This window comes from Argentina silus, assembly GCF_951799395.1.
Source record: "Argentina silus genome assembly, chromosome: 17".
Classification (NCBI taxonomy): Eukaryota; Metazoa; Chordata; class Actinopteri; order Argentiniformes; family Argentinidae; genus Argentina; species Argentina silus.
In genome coordinates this window covers 12,575,240-12,599,712 of record NC_139671.1, presented here as the reverse complement: position 1 = coordinate 12,599,712, position 24,473 = coordinate 12,575,240, and the positions used below count along the sequence as shown (strand labels likewise).

The window sequence follows — 24,473 nt, the reverse complement described above, 5'->3', positions numbered from 1 at the left end:
GGACATCACATTCTCTCTGTATGAAACATTGGATTGGATTTTTTTTGAAGATCAAAAGACACAAGCCAGTTGAAGACAGACGTTAAATACATTCTAACATATCCAAGACCTAATATAATAACACCCAGTTCTATAAAGGTCATGTGAGAACCATAAGGACCTTGAATGGGGACTCATGGTATGAATGAAACAGACATTCCTCCCTAAACCCCAAGTCAATATAGGGGTGTTGACATGAAGGATGAAGGACAACTGAAGTACTGAAAGTTGGTACAATGATGAGGTGGATTTATTCCTCCTTTATAACAGGGAGATCAGGGTTGATAAGAAAGCTAGGAGTCTCAGAGGAAATTAAACTAATACTTGGCTACATGTACTCTACAACTAGGATTAATCTTTATTACTTATAACAAGAGTTCTTATACAGCATTGTTGATTGGATTTTCAGAGTCTTCTAATCAAGAATAATAGTCTTTAGTATTCAGTAGCATTGTGGCACTTGTTGATGCACATTAAATGAGAATGGATTCATTATTATTTTTTATTACAGACCCGCGATCGACATGTTTACTTGGATGTAAATTAAAGAGGAAAAGTGGGAACCTTTAAGATGAGTGGAGGTCTGCCACTTGTGTTGCAGAGAGTCTAAAAGCCGGATGTGTGGCTACTTGTTGTTTAGGGAAGGGGTTCTGTGGCTTGTTTTCCTGAGAGATGAATGGGAGGGGAGATAGGCTGAGGCAGACGCCGCTGTCTCTGGGAGACGATGAAGAGGAGATTCATTACCCCCCCTCACGGCACTATTGGGCCTCATTATTTCCTCATCTCCATCACTGGGAGGAAGAGAGGGGGCTGCTGGCGCCTGCCCCTCCATCCATCACACACACACACAAACACACACACACACACACACACTCACACACACACACACACACACAAACACACACACACTCTCACACACACACACACACACACACACTCACACACACACTCTCACACACACACACACACACACACACCCAAAGACAGCGTAATCGAAAAAAGAGCAACACCTGTCACTGACGAAGACAGAGTTGCATCAGCTCCAAGGAGAATGCGGCACTCCGTCCTCTGTTGCTCGTGTGCTCAGAGTTAAAGCTACAGTTTACAACACAGTGGAGCACAAACCGTTGAGCCGTTGCACTGCAGGTGCTAAGGAGTGCTAAGGAGACTTCATTTATGGGAAGAGAGAACATTTTCCACACCTGCGAGTTTCTTCTTTTTGGTTATCATACTGCATATGATTACACATCTCTTAACCAACCAGAGAGGTCTGAGATCCTGGGACTAGACTAGAGAGGAACAGAAAGCCTTCCATTGAGCCTTTCATATAGCTTGTGTACGGCTAATTAGCAATTAGTCAATGTCAATATGCTGTACTTATGCACACTTACAGTAATGCTCCCTTATCCTGAAGTGTTTACTCCAAGGTTAGAATACTCCATTATGTGCATTACCATTTCATGGAACTGCGTCACCATCAGAATTGTGTGTAATGACCTGAAAAGGTGGTCCGTTCACAAGTATGTGTTGCCATGACACTAGTGCACAGCACATCTACTGTACCATGCCGACGTCAGAAGGAGAGAGCACAAGGTTGAGAGGTGTCAGATGAGGTGAAGGAGAGGAGGAGAGGAAATGCAGAGAGAAAGGGAGAGAGAGAGAGAGAGAGAGAGAGAGGGAGAGAGAGAGCTCTTCCTCCTTCTCCCTAACGCCCGCGCAAAAGCCTTTCAGGTGAAAACTGGAATGTGGAAACACTGAGTGAATTATTCAGGACGTCTTACGAGGCAGCAGTGGAGCATGCCAAACAGCATGCCCTTCTGAACCTCAACATAACCTGTGCTCCTCAGACCCATCCTCCTCCTCCTACCTTCCTGTGACTAGGTCTGAGACACTGATTTAAGGTCATTTTTACATTTTGACCCTGAATGGTTAAAGTGGAATTTTACCCTGTAATCCAGTGGATTTGTTGTTTTCATTATTTAATAGTAGACTCACTCACAGAAAATCGTGTTTTAAAACGATCTTTGAGTCAAGATATCTCGATTTCAATGCCCTGATCAGTCCTGATATTCCAAATTGCCCATTTGAGTCAATTCCTACAACTCCCAAGATTCCCCTCTCCCTCCCACACAAGGTCCTTCCATTGAACAACGCTAGAGTTAGCGCGTGCTGCTGTCAGGGAATCACTAATAGAGCAGGGTCAGAGTGCAAAAACTGTAGTCTGATGTATTTTAATGCGGTATGAGACACAGACCTTGCATTTCGATAGCTGTGATGCAGCTGCATGCAAAATGGTGACAGTTTGAGACGGTATGCATTGTGGATTGACCAGAAATACACATAAACAGCGTAAACTTCCCCTTTAAGGTTAGGATTGAGGATAGGGTAATCTGATCCTAGAACTGTAGTTAGAAGCAACTTTTACCTCAAGTTCCTCCCCCTTTGATGAGGCTTGGAAACGCACGCACATACGCACACACACGCGCACACACAGACCCGCACCCACACACACACACACACACACACACACACACACACACACACACACACACACACACACACACACACACACATATCACTCCAGTCAGTAACATGATCCTACAAAAGGGCAGTGCTTTATTTAAAAGGGTAAACTGCTCAGATGGGTCTCAAGTTCATTATTGTGGAGCTGCATAAGATCAGACAAAAACATCAGTATTCATTTGTTGGTATTTAGAAACCCTGAATACAAATGGCATTAGCCATTGAGGAAGATAATGAGGTTTGTTGGTCTGAAAAAGGCATTGTAAATGTACAGTGCCGAGAGAAAGTATGTGAACCCCTACAAAGATTTCAACTGTCAATTTTAAAACTGATCCACGCAATCTCCTCCATGCTTTCAAAGTGAAACAAAAAGTATAGAAAATGTATAGAAATAGCTAAAAATGAATAACTAAAATGTTCTGTGTGAATAAGTATGTGAACCCTTGGCAATGGCAAACCAAAAGTAGTACAAAGCACTCAAAATACTTTACCAAGTGACACAATAGTTGAAGGGACTCCATATGTGCCAAAAAACAGCGGTTCACATTATTTATGAATGAACATTCAGCTCTCTGAAAGGTTCCTGTGTATCATAAAAAAAAAGTGGATAGTGCATACTAGATCAGACCATTCCTCCAAAAGAGAATGATGAATTCAGAAGTTAACAGACCACACATACTACTGAATGCGTTTAGGAATATTTAATGAGAAGAGTTGAACAGGAATGTCATTGTAGTACATAGGATTTAGGAGTATACTGGATATTCATTGGTTGGTTGTCTGATGTGGTGGAGGATGGTATATGCAAGGTATTGGCCCTGGAGGTATCGGCTGTATAGCATCTGCTGTGTACATTACGCAGCATCTGCCTTGTCACCACAGAACCACCCCTTTGTAGAACCTGCAGAGATGGAGCAAAGTAAACATGCAGAGGGAAGGAGAATGGGGAGGTGATGGGGTCACGATTTAGCAAGACACATTAGTGACAGGTAGATCAGGTGAGTGTATATATATATTGTAGGTAATTGGTTAGGGCTAGAGCTGAGGTTAGTTGAGGTGTGGTCTGCGTCTTCCCGAACCTCAGTTAAATTAAATCCAAATATTGTCGGCGTGCCGAAAAGAGCCACAGGCCACAAATATTAGGATGGGAGAAAACTATCTATGGGTCAACAACGTCCCAGTCATTCCTCAAAACTGGCCTATATGACAGAGGCCAGATTAAAAACCACTACTGAAAAAGTCTTCCCATTCCTGCATTGAGTTTGCATCCATCATCAGTCACACATCATTTAAGTAATACTGCTTAAGTGTAGCCAAAAAAACTAACAAAAAAACAAAGCAAAGGCCTAACTATATCTAGTAAGTGCATCATCCAGTCAACATCATCCCTAGCTTCAAACATGATGATGGCAGAATCATGGTATGGGGATGTTTGTTATCAGCAGGGACTGAGGGGTTCAGGATCCAGAGGAAAATGGATAAAGTAAAACAGTGACAAAGTCTACTGTAAGTGGTGAACCTGCTAACCACTGATAGAGAAACCTTACCATTGGAGTAGAAATTCTCCCTTCAGTTGGAAAAAATCCAAAGTCCAAAGCTGCACTATAATGGCCTAACACAAAGAGAGTGAATGACCATGATTGTCCCATTTTAAAGTAAAAGCGTAAACCTAGTTGAAAATCTGAGGGGAGACTTGAAGGTTGCTGTCCATCAGCAATCCCCAAACCGGCTTGATAAAGCTCGGGCAATTCACCAAGAAGAATATGTGAAAGCTGTAATTGCTCACAAAGGAGCTTTCAAGAAGTCCTTACTCAGGGGTTCACATATTTATTCACACAACATGTCTTCATTTTGTATTTGTTTCACAAACATTTTGAAAGAATCACTTCCCCATGATTGAATTCATGGGGGAAAAATTCGATGCTTTTCAATTTCAGGCTCCAATGCAGAAAAAAACAGAAAACTGTGTAGGGAAACATCTATGCAGTAAATGACTGACAGGTGATGAGTAGTGCATTACCGGCTCTATGTATTATTCCAGTCTAATGTAATCTTCTGTTGAGTCTAACCCATAACACCATGAAAACCCAGGTTACATCCTGGATATTCATGGTACAGTAATGCCATAGATATTTACATCCAGGAGCAAAATGCTATCCCTATTATTCCCAAAAAAAGGCTTCCTTTATGATTCCAGCTTCCCAGACGTGTGCTGGGAAGTCCACACCGTGGTCTGTAGCTAGCATGATAATCGTCATGTGTGCATTATCATAATTACTATCCGGAGAGGTCCACAGACTTTTCTCATTGCCTGCCTGTTGCGTCCAATAAGCGTTTTAAAAGCTTGTAATGTGTGACTTTCGGTACATTTTGTGTGAGAGAGGTAGTCGGTGTTGTTAGACTTCCACACGCATATCACAGCTCATATTGAATGGGCTTCCCTTCTCTCGGCTCCCGTTCTGTCCATTCCTTCTCCCTGACAGCATTGAGAATGAGAGGCGTGAGACATAATTCACTCGGACCAATATCTCGTGTCCCGGAGAACGATATTCAATTTAGAAAGGTATCTCTTTCACACCATCCGCCATCACCGGAATGGTCTGTGTGGATGCATGTCTGCCCACCAACCCCCCCCCCCCCCCCCCCTTTCACACAATCACATTCCTGTAGAGCAGCAGCCACCAGCAGATGTATGTAGCTCATTATTATGGAGCTTGTAGCTACTGTATGGACCAGGAGATAGGGGTCAACACTGAAGGTGTGAGAGTTGGAGCTATAGGCAAAGGATATGTCTTGACAGTAAATTACATGGTGGAAGCAGGTATTCCTTAGAGGCTTTGGTATGAGAGTCGATGCTGAATCTCATAAATACAGTTATTAACCTCATAACCCGTCACTGAGAACAAAACCACTGCATTCAGCAACTGTGGAGTGACACTTAATTGCCTATTTTTGTTCACTTTTGCGTGTTATATGCAACAAAATATGTTGTTTTCTCCTGGGAGTTGCTGAAATGTTTTGCTGAATTTAGCACTCCATCTTCAATACCGTTACCTGTCTTTGTGTCTCTGAGGTGGTGAGGCTTTCATTTGCAAGCAGCTATCAGCGATAGCGTTCAAACCTTAGGCAGTCCCTTCCATTCGCTCAAACTTCCCGTGAACAGACACTTAATCTTGTTGTTGCTGGGGTTACAATTTCACCAGCCAGTCCTAATGTCTAAAATCATCAATCTAGCCCTCAGAGAGAGACATGTTGTGCTGTGGCGGAGAGAACACAAGTTCACCTCTTTTTTGCTTCCAATTTATTAAAAGGCGGGTCTGTGTTTTAGGGAGCTGCCTTTCAGATCCCTGTGCTGAAGGAGACAAGAGGCCCAGTTCCAGCACATTAGGGCTGGCTGCCAGGTAATGGCTGCTCTTACCTCCCGTCCGCTTCTCCACCAAAGTAGCTCTTCGGAATAGAAGCTGCCCGCTCTCGTATAGGGAATGATTGCGGGAGACAGCCACTGTAACCATCACCTCATTAACCCTACATCTGGATGCCGATAATTTGCACGTTTTTTTCCAGCCCCCCCCCCAACCCTTTCCACCTTTTTCTCTCTCCCCCTTCCCCTTTTCCCCTTCTCTCTCCCTCTCTCTCTACTGAGCAACGAATGAAAGCAAATTGCTTATCTTTGACATAATGGGACTATTTTTACCCGTGAAAGGCGAAACACAAATGTCAGCGAGGTCGGCGGTGCGGCGTTGTAATCAAGCTGGGACAATGATTAGTGCCACAGAGCCGGGGTGAAATTAATCCCAGGCCTCTGACTCTCATGGCTGACAGCCTTAAAGCCTGATGGGCTGTTCTCTCCCATATGACTGCTGTAGATTACACAGAGAATGAGACATAAAGAGAGAGAGAGAGTTAGAGAGCTGTGCATTAGATTAACACTCAAAGCCACCCAGGGTGTGTGTGTCTGTGTGTGTGTGTGTGTGTGTGTGTGTGTGTGTGTGTGTGTGTGTGTGTGTGTGTGTGTGTGTGTGTGTGTGCGTGCGTGCGTTCATGTGGGCGTCTATCTTAGGGGAATGGACATGAAATGAGCTCCCGTTTTAATGTGATGATTAAGTACCTTCTCTATTCTTCTATTGATCTTTCTTTTCATCTGAACCACTTATGCTTGCCTTTTTGTCAAGCAAATATTTGGGAATATGTGGAACTCATTTTCCTAGTTAAGGGGGAATAGTGGCCTACAAAATTGTTCTCATCTAGAACTCTACAGACTAAATTAACCAGGTAGCTTCAAAAAAACTGTCATGGAAGTTATGGCATCCAATTCTTTAATCTGGATTCCCACTTGAAATGTATAATTAACATTCTCTATGCTTTGTACCTCCAGAAAACAAGAGTACAGTATGACTCACGTGTCATGCATAATGCTTCAGTGATTGATCTGGTGTGTCACCACCACCGCTCTCCACCGCCCCCCTCTGCTGTGTGATATGAGATGGAACCCAGAGCGTCGAGTCTGGTCATGGTGGAGGGGAGTGACGGGAGCAATGCGAACATTAACCAGGCGAAGCGCTTAGCTGTACTTGGACAGATTTACTGGCCTGTGAACCCGTAAACCTGCAATTACAAACCCTAACAACCCTGGAGCAGGCGTTGCCGCACGTTGCCGTTCTCCTCCAGGCTCTGTGAGTTAAGCTTTACAGCCAGCAGAGCGTGACTACTGAAGGTAATTGCACAAGAGTGACATGCGCGACATCCTTGCAGGGGGAAGAATGATGGCGGAGGTGGAATTCTGTTTGAAATTCATACAATTTTAATCCAGTGCGTATATTTCCATATTTCCATATTTATCTCGGTGTGCTCCAAGCATCCACTTCTTTTCCGCATACATTTTCCTATAAATAGCTCAGCCCCTCCCCATTCCAAAATCGTCCATAGCAGAGCACACGCACACACACACACACACACACACACACACACACACACACACACACACATATATCACAAACATACAGTACATAACACACACACACACACACACACACACACACACACACACACACACACACACACACACACACACTCTGCCTCCACTCTCCAAAAACAGACGCAATGACAAACCACTAATCAGGTCCTGCATTCACAGACATGTGTATCCCAGGGTAGATACAAGCTCCCTGTGAACCTGTTTCCGTCACACTGGCTAAATTGAGTGTGTGAAGAAGCAGCGAGAGAAGGAACCCAGGCCTAGGGAAGAGCTTACCCCTCCCGTCCCCATTCCCCTCCTCCCCTCCCCAATCCCCCCCCTCTCACTGTAATGAATCAGTGCATTTATTTAGAGCAATCTGCTGCACCAAAATGGCCCCACTCAATCGCTCTGTCTTCTCCATATTGCTGTCGCTCCCCCCAAAGGTAATTGCTCTTACCTGAGCAACTGTAATGGATCCTGGATGAAGTATTGACCGCTGCTAGATTTTGATTAAGGGGCTGCAGGGCAGAACATGTCTTAATGAAAGTGAGGAATCAGCATTCTGCCCGCCGCACCCTGCGGGCACCTGATGAGACCCTGATCCCTGGCGAACCCAGGGGAGGGCGACGGAGGCTGAATTAGAGGGTTGAATCCATCGATTAACATTTCCAATACCTTGTATTGTTTCCTCAGCAGTAACAGTGATAAAGTAATAATAGAGACATGTTATGCTATCTCTCTCTCTCTCTCTCTCTCTCTCTCACTCTCTCTCTCTCTCTCTCTCTCTCTCTCTCTCTCTCTCTCTCTCTCTCTCACTCTCTCACTCTCTCACTTCCTTCTTCATTTGCAAAAGGTCAACCATGACCATATTTAGTTTTAGCGTTAGGGGATAAGTTGTATTGGCTTCTCTCATCCGCTTCTTTAAAATTGCCTTTCGCTTGCGTTGAGAACTGATTGCATCTCTAACGGAGATGAAAGGGAAATGGCTAGCCCCTTTGGTTCTTTGAGTGCGCAAATGGACATAATCTAAAAGGCGAGTATTAGCATGCTAAAAAGACCCCACAGTTATGATGAACACCATTTGCCAAGGCTTAATGCGTTAGGCGAGTAAGATGATTAACTTTGAATCCATTTAATCAACTGCAAGGGGCTTCTCAAATAGCCAGCTGTCAGATGTGGGTTAAAACATCCCTCTCATATGTTTGAAAGTACGGAGAAACAGATATATCAATTCACCGAGCTCCCAATCGGGACAAGAGGCCAACTAAATATTATTCTTTGGAGTGATGTGCATCAGCTAAGTGTTTGCGATGGATATTATTCATTCCATGTCTTGAGTCTACCGGGAGTCTCTTTTTGAAGGCCGTGCATGCTGCCTTATTGATTGGGAAAGTCAATGTGCCCTTGGGGTGTGTGTATGTGTCTGTGTGTCTGTGTGTGTGTGTGTGTGTGTGTGTGTGTGTGTGTAGTATGTGTTAAAAAACAGTGTTGCTTCAGTGATCGAGTGCGAGTACTACCCTTTCGCCCTGACACTAGCCTCTGCCCACATGTCAATACCAGAGTCTCTGAACCGTGCCTGACCTCCAACCTTTTCACCTGTAATGTATGAGTCGAGCCGCAGGAGAAAAAGGGGTCAATATAGTAATGCATTTTGTGTTGAACCCGATACCAGTCGAGTGACAACCCCCCCCCCCCCCCCCCCCCTCCTTCCCCCACCCCCTCTCTCCCAGACCTGGAGGACCCCATAGTGACGGTGCACCAGAGTATAGGAGAAGCCAAAGAGCAGTTCTACTACGAGAGGACGGTCTTCCTGCGCTGTGTGGCCAACTCCAACCCCCCGGTCCGCTACAGCTGGCACCGCGGCCGCGATGTCCTCTCGCAGGGCTCCGACAAGGGCGTGGAGATCTACGAACCCTTCTTCACACAGGTAAGGTTGAGGCTGTACTTGGTACGGGCGCTGTAAGGGCAAAGAGGCGACAAGAGAATTAAAAGAGAGGTATGCTAAAGAGAGAAACGAGACTAGAGGTTGGATAGTAAGAAATATGGAGATGGGAGAGAGAGAGAGAGAGGGGGGGGGGGGTGTAACAGAGATACCATAGGCAAATTAGCCTTAGGAAGCTGTCCACCTGAGCCGCCCGCCTCTTCCCTCCTCTCTCCTCCCTCATCTATCCACCAAACGTTTTCACAGAGGAGATAAAACACTGAGGTGGCATTTCAGACCCAGCAGGAGGATCAGGCCCGTAATTAGCCAAGAAGCGCCTCGCTTTCATTCTGGGGCCTCTCTCTTCTCCTTCCTACTCCTCTTCCCCCCCTTACACCCCGCAGAGAACTGGAAAAAAAACAAAAAAGATCAGGGGATGTATTGGAAGCCACAGTGTTTATTTTCCTGTCGCTAAATGCCAGCATTACTGCTTCTCTGGCTGAAAGAGAGAGAGAGAGAGAGAGAGAGAGGGAGGGGGGGGGGGGGTAATTCCGGAACATGGCATAGACCTCTTGATGAGGTCACCGTTGAAACCACATGTGATGTCTTGATATCAAGATGTACTGTACTGTGGTGACACCCACACTCCTACAACCGTCTTTTCAATCTATGCATTCCTCCAACCTCCCGCTTTCCTTCAGCAATCTTTCACCCTCTGTTCCTTTCTCCTTCAACCCCGCTATTCTCTCTTCATTCTCTATGGCAGATCATCATCCATCCATCCTTTCCATCCTCCAACCTCTTGCATGCCCCCACTCTACCCCTCCTTCCTTTTCTTTGCCTAATCCTTGCCACCCTCCATTCCCTCCTCCATCCCTCTCTCCATCCATACCTCCCTCTGGCCTCCTATGTCTTCCAAATAGATTTTTATTCCAATTTGTCTCCCACTGTGGAGAGGCCGGGCTTCTGAATGCCCACCAAACATCGTCTGATATCAGCCAGCACCAGAGAGGTGATGGAAAGGGAAGGCAGAGTCCATTCCTAATCTAATACAATTACCGTCTGCGGCGATGATCATTGGGAAATGAAAGAGATGAGCGATTGCGCTTGTGAGGACTGCCACAGTGCAGGCTGACTCATGTCCTAATCCCCCCCCTCCCCCCCTCCCCCCGCCCCCCCGGAGGCAGCAAAGCAGATCAAAGGCTCACATCACACCACTACCCCTCCGGGTGGAGCCACTGTCTGTCAGGGCCCTGGTGGAGTCAAACAGACGTACACGGAGAAAGGAGGACCCCCCTCTGTGAGAGACCCCCTAGTGTGACTCGGCTGGCTATCTACAGTACGGTGGAATGGGATAGCAGTGTGGCAGTGTAGAGACGTCAACCACAGTACGATCCCCATTCAGCATTTGAAAATCTGTAAATTAAACTGGGTAATCCTTTGATGCGTTATGTTGTATTTTACTGTGAATGAAGTTACAATGATAACACATTGTTGTTCTCCAGAGGGTTTACTGAAAATAATGTTTATTAATTGCCAATGTTGGGGAAGCTACTCTGAAAATGTATTTAATTCAATTATTTTACAAGAAAAGTAGTTGAACGACACTAAAGCTTTGTCAAACTAAAGCTACTTTGAAAAATGTGTTCAAAACACATTTCTGACAGATGAAATGTCTGACAGAAGGTGTGACTGATCGCGCGCCTCTGAAATCCCTAAGAAAGAAAAAAACAGTGAGGGAAGAAACAGTAGGGACATTTAAAATTCAAGGGCTAGAATAATAGTTAAATTCTTATTTCTTTTTTTTGTTTTAGGAAAAAGTTTAGTGAGAAGTGACAGTTGCCAAAAAATGCCAAAAAAGTAATTAACTACAGAAAACACTACTAAGATTTGAATATAGTTTAAGTACCACCAAGCTACTGAAAAATGTAGTTAAACTAATAACTACTCCCCAACACTGGTAGTTACACATTGTTATTATATTGTTGTTTATTATTACAATTATATTCGCACTCATTTGCACACTAGTGTTGCTGTTGTTCCTAATCTGAGCTGCAGGGGGAGACGAAGATCCTAAAGTTGAAGAACCTGCGTCCTCAGGACTACGCCAACTACAGCTGCATAGCCTCAGTCAGGAACGTGTGTGGCATCCCTGACCGCAGCGTCATCTTCAAACTCACCAACAAAACAGGTCAGATGTGCTCTGGGGTTTGGGGTTTATATTGGGGCCAAAGGTGAATTGCGAGTTTTGTTCTGACACACCTCTTGGCTTCAAACAGCAATACTCAATCGTGTACAGCAGTAGTTATGCAGTGCGCTCTGTTTACAAGAATAACAGATACACACATATCGATCAACTGCTATAATGTGTCTCTCATCAGTTGGTCAATAAGCTTCCTCAGTGGAATCAGTTGAGTATAACAATCAATTGCTTGGGGATATCGTACATAATTCCTCTCAGAGGAGTCCAATCAACCACTGTAGCTAAACTCACCCTCTCTCTTCCTCCATAGCTTCTCCCTCCATCAAGCTGTTGGTGGAGGACCCCATCGTGGTGAACCCGGGTTCGACGGTCTCCCTGGTCTGCATCACCACAGGTGGGGAGCCCAGTCCCACGCTCAGCTGGATCAGTACCACCGACAGCCTGCCGGAGAAGAGCGTGGTCAAAGGAGGGACCCTCACCCTGCCCGCCATCACCTCAGACGAGGCTGGCATCTACAGCTGCGTGGCCACCAACAACGTCGGCAACCCGGCCAAGAAGTCCACGACTATCGTGGTCCGAGGTGAGAGGGAGAGGGATCGCGGGGTGTTTGATGTAAATAGGATAGAATAGAGTACAATTTAATAGAAAATAATAGATACCATTGTCGAACATAAATTCTTAATTATTTGTTATCTCCCCACGCACATCCAGTGCAGTCTCGGCTGGTAACAGCACAGTGTGTTGACGTAGGCTTTAGTTCTAGCCTCCTTAGTCCAACATGAGCAGGCTCTCCCAGTGACTCAGACCTCTTGATATAATGATGTGTTTGGTGTTGGACTGATACACCCAAGGTCAATGGTTCAGTTCCGACTCAGGCTACCCTCAGGCTTTGGATTTTTGCATCATAATAATCTGATGTTACCCACTGAAGTGGCTGCACACATTGGAAAGACCTGCGGTGGTTCTAGCCTCAGCCATGCCGATGTTCATGATAACTGTGGTCGTTTCATACTGTACTGCAGCTTTTATATGTGTTACACTTTTGGGATATGAGTTTCAATGTCACTGTGTGTATTTCAGTACTGTACACGACAAAGAGGGTTTTTGCCTACTGGAGTTAATCCAACCACTGTATACTGCAAACAAGGACAGATGGACACACAGAGAGGGTGAAGCAGTTTCCATACAGTATTATGACTTCTGTACTTAGCCTGTGCCAGTGGCAAAGGACTGTGAAACCACTCATTAAAGAGACTTATTAAAAGAGCAATTACAGCCATTAAGCCAAGGCACTCAGGCTAGAGAAACTGTAGCCTGCAAAGCTCATCGTTGGCCAAGGCTTTTCCCCTTGAGGTAAATGATGCATACTGCAGCCAATTGTTGATTTGCCAATGGTACAGTATACTGGCTTATAATAGGATAAGGCTCTCCATGTTTGAGTCATGTGGAGAACAGTGAGGTTTTTTGCGTTGTGGTGATTTTAGGTAATCCTGAGTGCGTAATTGTGTGTGTGTATGTGTGTGTGGATGATTGTGTTGGCCAGGAAAATTGGAATGTGTCAGTGAATTAGGGGAGACTGGGGGCAATTGTAACATGTTTTGCAATTAACTCTATTACACAGAGACCACTCAACCTAGTCCAGTCAGAAATGTACATCTGTTTACTAATCATTCATACATTTGTATGTCTCTAAAGAGGACGCTTGGATCACTTTTGGGTCACGCTTGGATCCGCGTAGCGGGGGCAATTGTAACAGGAGGCGGGGGCAAATCTAACACATTTAAAAAAACACCAAATGCTGTAAACCCACTGAACAAAATAGACAGACACTAATGCTCCATGAACACCCTTAATCAGTCCCCCCAGGGATGTTTTTTGTGATATCTGCAGCCAAAAATGCTGGATTTCGCTGTGACTTTTCTTAAATTTTGCAAGGCAATTTGCCATATTTTTAAAATGTTTTTCATAGTGTTAATTTTTCCTAAAGCAATAAAATGTGATTTTTTTATTTTTTATTTATTTATTTATTTTAAGCTGAGACTGGAGTCTCCTTTGCAGCAAGGCCCTGATATACATAGATCGAAGTACAAAAAAAGAAAGAAAATATATATATATATATATATATATACAATACAAGAACTAGTTTCTGTACAAACAATACAATACAACAGTTTACAAGAATACACTAACCACATGTACCAACCTCCCTAAACAGACCCTTTTGTACATGCTCAGTTCTAATAAGACGACTTTTGTGTTCCAGCACTATATTGCATGTTGCTATACAACTAAGTGCTAAACAACTTGACTCCACTGTCGTGTAAATCACTGGGAAATAGTTTTGAGTCTTAAGCTGATATTTGAGTAGGCAAGAGAGATGGAGCCTGTTAGCTGTCCACTGTCAGCTTCACACATGAACACACTGACAGGGGACAAAACAGGTTTGTTGATGTGTGGTTTGATTCGACCGGATAACGCAACAACAGTGTGGTAATTGGTCGAAATGGTAAGCCCTTTTTGATTGGACAGCTGGTGAGCAGTTAAGACGTCTGATTGTGTGCGCTTGTGTATGTGTGTGTGTATGTGTGAGTGAGTGAGTGAGTGAGTGTGTGTGTGTTTATGTGTCTGTGAGTATTTGTTTACCCCACTTATAGTCCTTGAGAAGCCCTCTCAGGCTGGTATTGCCAAAGGGGGCTGTGTGTGTATCCACAGATCCCTCCTCAGCAGATGGTGGCTTCTCCAGCCATGCTGTCCCACCAGCCAGGCTGCCTTTCAGCCTGGCCCTCTCACCGACGGCCCAGCAGGCTACTGGCATGCTCCAGCCCATCATCCTTTTTATGGATTAAAGGGATGAGACGTCTCCAAATGCAGGTCAATATCCGGCGCTTTCAGTCCGGTCTGTAGGGCAGGTCACACGGCCGTGTTTGGCAGCCAATCGGCACTTTAGTGACATGATTGGTCGGCACGACAATGCATGAGTGCACAGCTGCTGTTGTACGAGCGCGGTTCTTCTTCTCTCTGCTCCCATTGCCTTTCATAGCGAGGCCGTTTGATCACTGGACGGTGTTTCAAACGCGGAAAGACAGCCTGCCTGCGACGCAGGAAACGTCCGAGATACGATGGCAAATCTGTCCGACGGAGACATCAGCAAAGCAAACAGTTGGCTGCCGTTCGTTATCATATCACACCCACCACATATTTCAAGGGTCTGTAACTATGTCCCCCCCCCCCCGCTCACGTTTTAAAGCAGTGTGTTCTGCGGGCGTTTGATGTAGGGAAATGAGCAGCGCTGTAGGTATCAAAGATTCAGAATCAAGAAACATTCCGCTGTCGTCATCTCGTTCTGACAATTCCTCCTGGAGTTCTCTACAACTCCAGGTGCGCGTTTTACAAATGAGACATCAGCCATTCTTGTCAGCTAAGACACACACACACACACACACACACACCCTCCCCGCGCTCTGACTCTGCAAGGGGGCTCGCTGTTATTTATAGAAGAGCAAAATTCAATTGTTCTCATAGTGAGCTCCCTGCTGTTGTTATTTAGACTGTTTGGTGGAGGCAAAACAAACCCCCAGTAACGTGACTTGTAAAAATCTGGCGGGCGGCATGTAAATCAACATGTGAATGGTCCTTATCAAATTTGCTCTGGAATAAATTCGGGCCTAAGCTGCATACATTTCCATTTATAAATGGTAAATGAACTGGCTGGAAGGCCAGAGCTGGCTGACAGACTGGAGACTTGGGCAACGGCCCTCAGGACTGTGTGTGTGTGTGTGTGTGTGTGTGTGTATGTGTGTGTTTATGTGTAAGCCTCTGTGTTTGTGTGTGTGTGTGTGTGTGTCTGTGTGTGTGCGTGTGTGTATGCGTGTGTGTGTGTGTGTGTGTGTGTGTGTGTGTCTGTGTGTGTGTGTGTGTGTGTGCGTGTGTGTGTGTGCCGGTGTATGAGGGAGTGTGAATCCCTGTGGCCAGTGGCTGAACCTAGCAATTTAAACACAGGTCAACCACAAGGTCATTCACAGCATTAACCACAATCCATCCAAACATTGACATGTGTGAGTGCATTGTAGCTAGACGCATGGTGAATGTGTGATAGCATGATGATCAGAGGAGGGAAGGGGTGCCAATATCTGTTGTCCCCTTGCTTGTTTAACCTTGACAAGAGCCACTGAGGCAGAGGAGAGAGAGAGAGAGAGAGAGAGAGAGAGAGAGAGAGAGAGAGAGAGAGAGAGAAATAGAGAGAGAGAGCCATCTGGCCATGAGCGAAGAGCTAAGCTCCACATGCTGATTAACACTGGGAATGAATGAAGGCCACAACGAGGGGCCAGTCGAGAGATGGACAGATAGATCGACAGGTTGAGGAAAAAGAGAGAAGGGGAAGGGAGAGTGAGAGCAGGAGATTGAGAGAGAGAGAGAGAGAGAGAGAGGAGGGGGGTATACAGGTGTCAATGCCACCTTGCCAGTTGGCTAAAGGGCAAAAGAAAGTACGGGTCAGGGGCTGTGTGTGTGTGTGTGTCCGTGTATGTGTATGTCTGTGTGTGTCTGTGTGTGTGTGTGTGTGTGTTTCTTCATTGCCCTTGTCAGCATGTCAGGGGCATGTGTCTCATTGCCCTGCTAAGAAGCTCCCGTAGGAGGGGTAATATTGTAATCCTGCAGTATGGCATGGTGCCTCTGTAGAAAACCAGGCCCCAACAGGGGCTTTCGTCTTTGTATGATTATCTGGCCTATTCTTGTAACAGGCCAACCATTATTCTACCACACTATTCAAAGCCATAGAGAATATTACTCTACAGACTCTCTACAGACTCAACCATTCTGGCTTAAAAAGGCACACAGGAGTCGTCGTGTTTATATTTGGGTTATGAGAGCTAAAGAGAGTAAATATAATTCCCACAATGTAGGCAAAGCAACCTCTTATTTTTTATTTATTTTTATCACATATGAATAAAGTGTAGTGTGATTGTCTATGTACAGAAGGTACTTTAAGGGTAATGTACATACATATTGTATGATAAGCAGAACCTCCTTTCCATTCTGCCTTTGATGTGACTGAGCAGCAAAGGCTTCTAAGTAGCTTTGAGCTTTAAAGGTTCTGCTGTAGCTTATTGGTTATTCACTTCCTCCCTTGCACATACACAATAACAGATAGACACACGCACGCACATGCACACACACACACACACACACACACACACACACACACACACACACACACACACACACACACACACACACACACACACACACACACGGCAAGAGCCCAGGTTCCATGACAAACACATTCAGGGTGATGAAAAGAAAACCCTTCCAAAAGCCGTAGCATCAATAATTCACGCTAAATGTGTGTTTGTGTACGTTGACTCTCTTTTGCGCCTTGGTGCTCACGATACTCACAATGCTTTTAGAATGCAGCGGGGTTCCTGCTTCAGAGCTTGTTTTGTCTTTGAGTCTCTGAGGTTTGAGCTGCAACGCTTTATCTCCTCTCTCTCTCTCGCTCCCTCGCTCCCGCTCCAGTTGGCTGAGGTGGTTCTTCTTAATAAGCCAAGTCACCCATTTTGAGCGAGCCGGGGTCTAGCTCCTTGACTGGGCCCTTCTCTGTATGTCGACAGCCTTAGCTAGCTAACACCACACAGCCCGTACCGTGGTCTTATAATATATGAATGAAGTGCTGAAAATACTACACCAGGCGGCAGACGACACAAGCCCGTTCCCCGCCAGTAAATGGGAAAGCCCTGTTTCCGAGTGACGCCCTTGTTAAAGATTGACATGACATCACTATGTCACCCAGGATAGTGTCTCCCGCCTTTTGGAGAAGTGCTCCGCTTCCCGTCTCACAGTGTGCACAACGGTCCCTTTAAGCAGGCCGCTGACCTCGCAAACCTCAGGCCGCTGTAGCAGAAAAGAGGAGCAGCCAGTTTTAGCCGCCGCAGCACTCTCCGGCCACCGCTACAACACCAGGAAGCAGACAGTGACCGCTTATCTGTCTGGTACACAAACGTGACTCCATTAACAGTGATGTAACTCCCGGTGTTCCGGTGCTCAGACAAGCTTCTAGAGTAGGAGGATTCAGTGTAGAAGAAGCCGCAAGGAGGCCCTTAATGAAATATGCATGAGGACACGTACAGTTGGGTCGTTCTGACGTAGAGTACAGTACTGCATAGTAATGGAGTCCGCCTGGCTGAGTTACTGCATGGCTGTGGCTGGGGTATGGGGAGCACAAGTTTAATGTTGTATTGTAGTATTTACTGGGATACTGCACAGTAGCTTAAATGATTAAAGGGATAGTTTACCCAAATTCACAATTACATATTTCGTTCCTTTCCTGGAAAGGAGTCACTAGATAAGGACACATTTCAATACACGCTTTGGTTCTGTTTATTTGGACACCGTCACTAACCGCTAATGGATAGCATTTTTTAAACCAAAAAAACCATTGGAAGTCAGTGGACCCTAAATGAGCATGTTTAAAATGTCATGCCTGATTCATCTCAAAGTCATTGACTAATTTGACATGACATGCTCATTTACGGTCGATTGATTTTCATTGTTTGTTTGAATTCGGGGAGGGGTGATTTGACCTTAGATCTGAGTCTGAGAGTGTGTGAGAGAAGAAGTTATTCCTTGAGCTGGAGAAGGAGGCTGCTGTTTGGCTGATGCTGGTCTTGCTGTTCCAGACTGTATAATGGCCCCAGTGTGACTTGTTAGGAGGAGTGTTTGCAGAGTTGTTTGAGGGGGGGGGGGGGTGAGGGGGGGTGGAGTAAATGAAGGAGAGGAGAGAATGGGTTATCCAGAGAGTCCCTACAGTGTTGAACTTGACCACTCGTTTGCCTGACATTTGCAACTTTGCCTCTTAATGTGATGAGTCAGAGAGAGAGAGAGAGAGAGAGAGAGAAGGAGAAAATGGGGGGGGCAGAGACAGATGGAGGAATGGAGGTCATTTAGGGTTAGGGTGGTACAGAGGTAAAGAGGTGTGTGCATCAATCAATACGTGTGAATCATTGACACTGACCAATCAATGAAAACAGCACTGCTGCCCTTCAAGGACTGGAGCAACAATTCTTTTAGCTTTGAGTTTGAGTTTCCATTAAGGTGTGATAGAAGCTGCAGCTAACAGTGTTGTTGAGTGGAGTGTAGTCGAGTACCAGAGGTCTGAGAGGGCTGACTAGAGGGATTAGTAGTAGTAGGGTAGTAGAGTTCTGGGGAGTGGAAAAGAATGTTTTGATGGAGAGAAGTTGAGTTTAGGAAAGAGTTGATCCATTGAGGGAGACATCCATAGAGGTCTGTGGACAAGGAATACATGTGTACACAGGGGTGTGAGAGAGAAGACTGGATAATCCAATGTTTATCCACAGTCTGTGACAATGAAACAGACACACACGCACGCACACACACACACACACACACACACACACACACACACAAGGAAATTATTGGATTAGATAATGCTCCTTTGGGATAAAGTCTCTGCTGGTGTGTACCACAGATAAATATGTACAGAGATGACACAAATCAGTCTGTCTGACAGTCGAGGTAAAAAACAAGTGTGCAGCTTTCCCCATCATCCCAGAAACAGACACAGAGTGAAAAACTGCCCAGGGTAGAATATTTATTTTTTAAAAATCGGTTTTCAGCTATATTAGCGACTGGTCACATTAGCCACTTTACTTGTACAAATGCCTCGAAGATCAAATACAAATATTTTATCATGCTCCAAAAATAGCTAAAATAGCTATATTCACTAGTCTCCTATGGTGCAGATATTTCAGTGGAATGAATCTAGATTCCATTGCTGAATATGTTCCAGCATAGGCTACATTAAATGTTATTTGCCCTCCAGGAAATGTTATTGTAATATGCATGAACACCTGCTGTACTAGCAAAACCCTACATAGGGGAACTTAGGGTTTTATTAATAACACCTGATCTTTGATTCATAAAGTTCATAAATGTATGCCGTGTAGCGATTCCTAACCTGTTTCTATGCCAACACAGACGTACTGAATTTAATTAAATACTATACAAAAGCTATAATGTGACTATATGCTGAATTGCAGTGGTAAAAACCCTTGCAGGGAACTATGTTGACATGATTCCAACATGTCTGAGACGTGTCAGGAATACCTTTATCCGCCTGCCTGACATTGATTTAAAACATGGAGTCTAGTCTCATACTGTGAAGGCGTGTGTCACTCTCCCTCCGAGCAGTCAGGCTCAGAATCGCAATGTTTTGCACAATCAATTTCTTGTGTTTAAATCTGACATGCAGGTTTTGTTTTCATTTTCCTTTTGCCAAACTGAATATGATAATGTCACCAGGGAATTGCTAGATGAAAAGATTTTTGTGGCGCCGTCAGTTTTTGCAGAAGAGATGGATTGTACTGTAGGCGCAGGGTTTGGAAACAATACAACATTATAATGAAATCGGTATCTTCTTTTTCATTCGGAAGAGCTGTGCTGAGGAGACAGAGTTTGGAAACTGAACTTGATTAGCTATAGTTGATATTTTGTTAGATATTCTTTAGTCTAGATCTACACACAGCTTTGCTTGTGTATCTCTGTCTGTCTGAAAATGTTCAGTTCGAAGTGACCTGCAACCTGAGCGTAAGCGTAAGGAAAAACAGGTTTACGCTATACAGGAAATGGACCAAGCAGTCTTCCTGATGGTCATTGTGAGAGCTGAGAATTGCAGGAAGGAACATACAGTACAATACACATACAGTATACAAATTAATTTTGTCATAGCAGCACTCAAGCAGAGGGAAACAGTTGAGCATATGTTGTTCACCTGTAGGAAATAAATCATAAGGAGAGAGATCATCTTGTTAGGAGCTTCAGGGGGCAGGGGGTGTAGGTGCGATACGAGGCTATTGCTGAGCAAACGATCAGGGGATGTGGTATTTCATTTTGTTTTACGCTTCCTTTACTTTAGGACAGGTTTTAATGCTCTCATAATGCTCTGGAGTCTCTGGTTCACACTCCTGTCCAGTAAGGGGCGGTAATGCACGATAAACATTGGTTACCAACTGCCATACAATTCCACAAAAGAAAAGAAGAGAACAAGAAAGATAGCAGTGTTTATTGTTTGTACAATTTACTGTCGCTACTTGTCAAGTCCGAGCATATTTTGACACTAATGTCATAATACAAGTGACATAAATAAGGCTAAAATGTAACTTAAACGTTAACTCGCTCAGCACAGTAACTCAGTACAGTAACTCAGTACAGTCGTTGTGTCACAGTCTGATGATGCTGCAGGGCATTCAGAACTAATGCCTTTTGCGACAGCATAGTTCCCTGTGCAGTGTGTAGTGAATCGGGATTACCCCTATGGTCGTACCATTCAATCCAATCAGTGAAGCAGACACAGAGGTGATTGGATAAACCAAATCCTCAGGCAGACATATTTGAGCCTTATCAGAACTCCACAATTTGTTGCTGTATTCAAAACCCATTTCCAAATGTTTGCAGACTCGTTTTGCTTTGTGGTTGACCCGGTGCTGTCCCCAACCTTCCAATTGATTTGTTCAACTGATTTGTGTGTGTGTGTGTGTGTGTGTGTGTGTGTGTGTGTGTGTGTGTGTGTGTGTGTGTGTGTGTGTGTGTGTGTGTGTGTGTGTGTGTGTGTGTGTGTGTGTGTGTGTGTGTGTGTGTGTGTCTCTGTTCACTCTATAGCACTGAAGAAGGGTCGTTTCTGGATCACACCTGACCCATACCACAATGATGACAACATACAGATCGGCCGTGAGGTCAAGATTTCCTGCCAGGTACAATATACTTTATACACCCCCCCTCCCACTTCTACCAACGCAGACACACGTCAGACACAGACACACATCCCTAAGACATGTATTTATTGTCAACAAAAACATTAAACCACAATCTAACTTCCAGGTGGAGGCCACACCCCCCGAGGAACTGACATTTGGTTGGCTGAAGAATGGACGGGCCTTGCGCAGCTCGGAGCGAATGGTGATCACTCAGACGGACCCTGACATCTCCCCTGGGACCACCAACCTGGACATCATCGACCTGAAGTTCACTGACTTCGGCACCTACACGTGTGTAGCCGCCCTGAAGGGAGGCGGCATCCCAGAGATCAGCATCGACGTCAACATCTCCTCCACTACTGGTGAGTCTCACACACCTCCGCATCCCCGCTGCAGTGTACAGACCTCCCCCAAACACACGTATCTCTGCACCAATACACACATGTTCCTGAAACGGTGCTAGCACACACACACACACACACACACACACACACACACACACACGCACACACACACACGCACACACACACACACGCACACACACACACACACACACACACACACACACACACGCACACACACGCACACACACACACACACACACACACACACACACGTGCTACCATTCCAGTCACACATTAGAGTAACACATATATGGTATTACTTGAATACACCGTGACAGCTCCTAAGTACACATATTCTCAGTTTATCTATCACACAAACCACTGTAACACACATAAGCACTTACCGGTACTATAGTGCCTAATGGACTGGCTGTTTGAAAACCAGTAGGGTGTACAGTAACTTCTCTATATAAGCCAAACTAATATTCAACTAAACATCCATTCTTTCCTACCATCTGATTGGCTGCTACTACCATCTCTGCGACTAACATTGCCTACATTACATACAGCATGTTTATGGTACAATCTATTCATCCACTTTTTTATGTCAGTATAGAAAGTAGTCATGGATGTTTTAGTGATTACAAGACAATACTGGCTTCTTTAGCCCTTATGGTATTTAGAGGTGTAGTTACTCTTTCACTAGTGAGCCTGTGGAGAGTGATATAGTCAATGAGCTGAATTGTACTTTTAGGGGTTTATTATTTGATTGAATAGCAGGTTTAGGGGTAGATAGTACTAGCTTTGTAGTTTAGGTTTAGGGTTTTATAGTAGTAGTATGAGCATTGAAAAGAGATGGGGGGGGGGGCAAGCAATGGGCTCCGACCACAGGTTAATGTGGTCTTGTCTCCGGCCATTTTCCCAGGCACTCATCTCCGCCACTCAGGGTGGTGTGACCTGATCGATTCCCCGCCGGAGAGATACTCTGATTTCCACTTGGAATTCCGTTGTCACTCTCTCCTCCTAACCAAGCACAGAATTCCCAAAGGGGAGGCTGGACCCTCAGAGAAAATATTTGCTGTGGATTTGATGTGTTTAGTAGTATGCTGATAATTGGTGTGTAGGTGGGTGTGTGTGTGTGTGTGTGTGTGTGTGTGTGTGTGTGTGTGTGTGTGTGTGTGTGTGTGTGTGTGTGTGTGTGTGTGTGCATGTGTGTGTGTGTGTGCGTCTGTGCTTTGACAAAGGGCGCAGTAGAGAGAGAAGCTTGCTGAGGCAAAACTCAAAACACACAAACTCAAAAGACACAAACACACGCATACGCACACACACACACACACACGCTCACACCTTCCTGCCACTCACAGCAGCAACATGAAAGCCTGTTGTCGACCTTCGCACATAATTAGCGTAAGATAATCCTTTGATAATCCCCCATGCTATAAAACAGTGGGATCAATCGTACCTGCCGTGTTTGTTTCCTCATTATCTTTTAAGTAGTGCAGCCTTCCTTTTTGGAGTGCCTGGGTGATGCCAACCGACGCAGAAACACTGGCTTCTTTAATGTGCAAAAAACCTGCTGTCTGAAAGAAGAGATAGCAGAAAAAAAAGCTGTTCTTTATGATTATCATGTAACATATGCAAGATTGTTTTTTTGCTTAGATGTGATTAAGGCGTGGTTTGTTTGTTTTTAAGGTGTATAATGGGGAATCTTCCGGTAGTGTTGCAAGGACGTGCTGTGGAACGGTCCATGTTTGGAGAAAAGTCTTCACAGACCAAATGGTTTTGGTCATTATCCCTCTGCGCCTTTTTGAGTTGGGCTACAAGGTGACAAGACCAGTGTTAAAATTATTATATATATTTTTTTTGTGACACATTTCAGCCGTGTTGATGGGGAGCTGTTGGTGGTGCAGCTCTTCACAGAAGCCGGTTCGGTTGGTCATTGCCCTCTGCCTCACGGTGGGGTATTTAAGCCCCGTCTTTGTTCCCCTGCCTGCTCCCCTGAAGAGAGGAAGCGAAGCAGCAATTAGAAGTCTTAATAAAAGGGTTAAGAGGAGATTACGCTGCAGGTCTGCCAGGGTTTCATGCTGAGGAAGTATTTGGAGAGAGATTGAGTTTAAAGTATCTCCATCCTGAGCACTCGTCTGCCTGACATCTTCCATCCTGAGTTCAGCCTCAGCCTCGGCCTCAACCCCCGCCACGCCACTTCCCAGCCCCCGCCCCATGTGATCCTTATTATCCAAAAACCCACAGAGAGAATATTAATTTTCTTCTTAACTTACTGTACAACTTTCTTCTTTTTATGTACAGCTTTCATTATTTCCCCCCACAAAATAGTGCTAATATTTACAATCATGACACACTCATTAACTAGCCAAGTTATTTTCTCTTTTGGGCACCCTAAGACGGCTAATGCTTTATTCATGAGCGCTATCCAAACGAGAGCACAGATCTCCCCATCCGATGCTGCCAGGATTAAAGAACGCCGATATGCAAGGATGGAGGAATGGAAGAAAGGAGGAGGGAGTCTCCATTTACATGCATTGGGGTGAAATGTAATCCATCTTCATTTTAGTCTCCCCTTTTAATGAAGCTGTAGAGAGAAAGAGAGAGAGTGAAGGAGAGATAGATAGAGAGAGAGAAAGAGAGAGGAGGGGGGGGAGCAGGAGGTTTGTACCAGAGATAAGGAGATTAATTAACCCATTAGCCTGTGCGTTAAACG

General features: G+C 45.0%; 1 protein-coding gene across 1 annotated transcript in view; it reads left to right on the top strand.

The window, feature by feature from the left end:
• Window positions 1-24,473, top strand: part of LOC310818382 (MAM domain-containing glycosylphosphatidylinositol anchor protein 2) — a gene marked incomplete at both ends in the record, with an annotated part of 121,233 nt that overhangs the window by 53,776 nt on the left and 42,984 nt on the right. Inside the window, 5 exons of the mRNA XM_083689325.1 lie at window positions 9,250-9,446; window positions 11,499-11,631; window positions 11,954-12,223; window positions 21,316-21,407; window positions 21,535-21,772. Coding sequence (XP_083545451.1) covers window positions 9,250-9,446; window positions 11,499-11,631; window positions 11,954-12,223; window positions 21,316-21,407; window positions 21,535-21,772 — 930 coding nt within the window. The remainder of the gene's footprint in view (window positions 1-9,249; window positions 9,447-11,498; window positions 11,632-11,953; window positions 12,224-21,315; window positions 21,408-21,534; window positions 21,773-24,473) is intronic.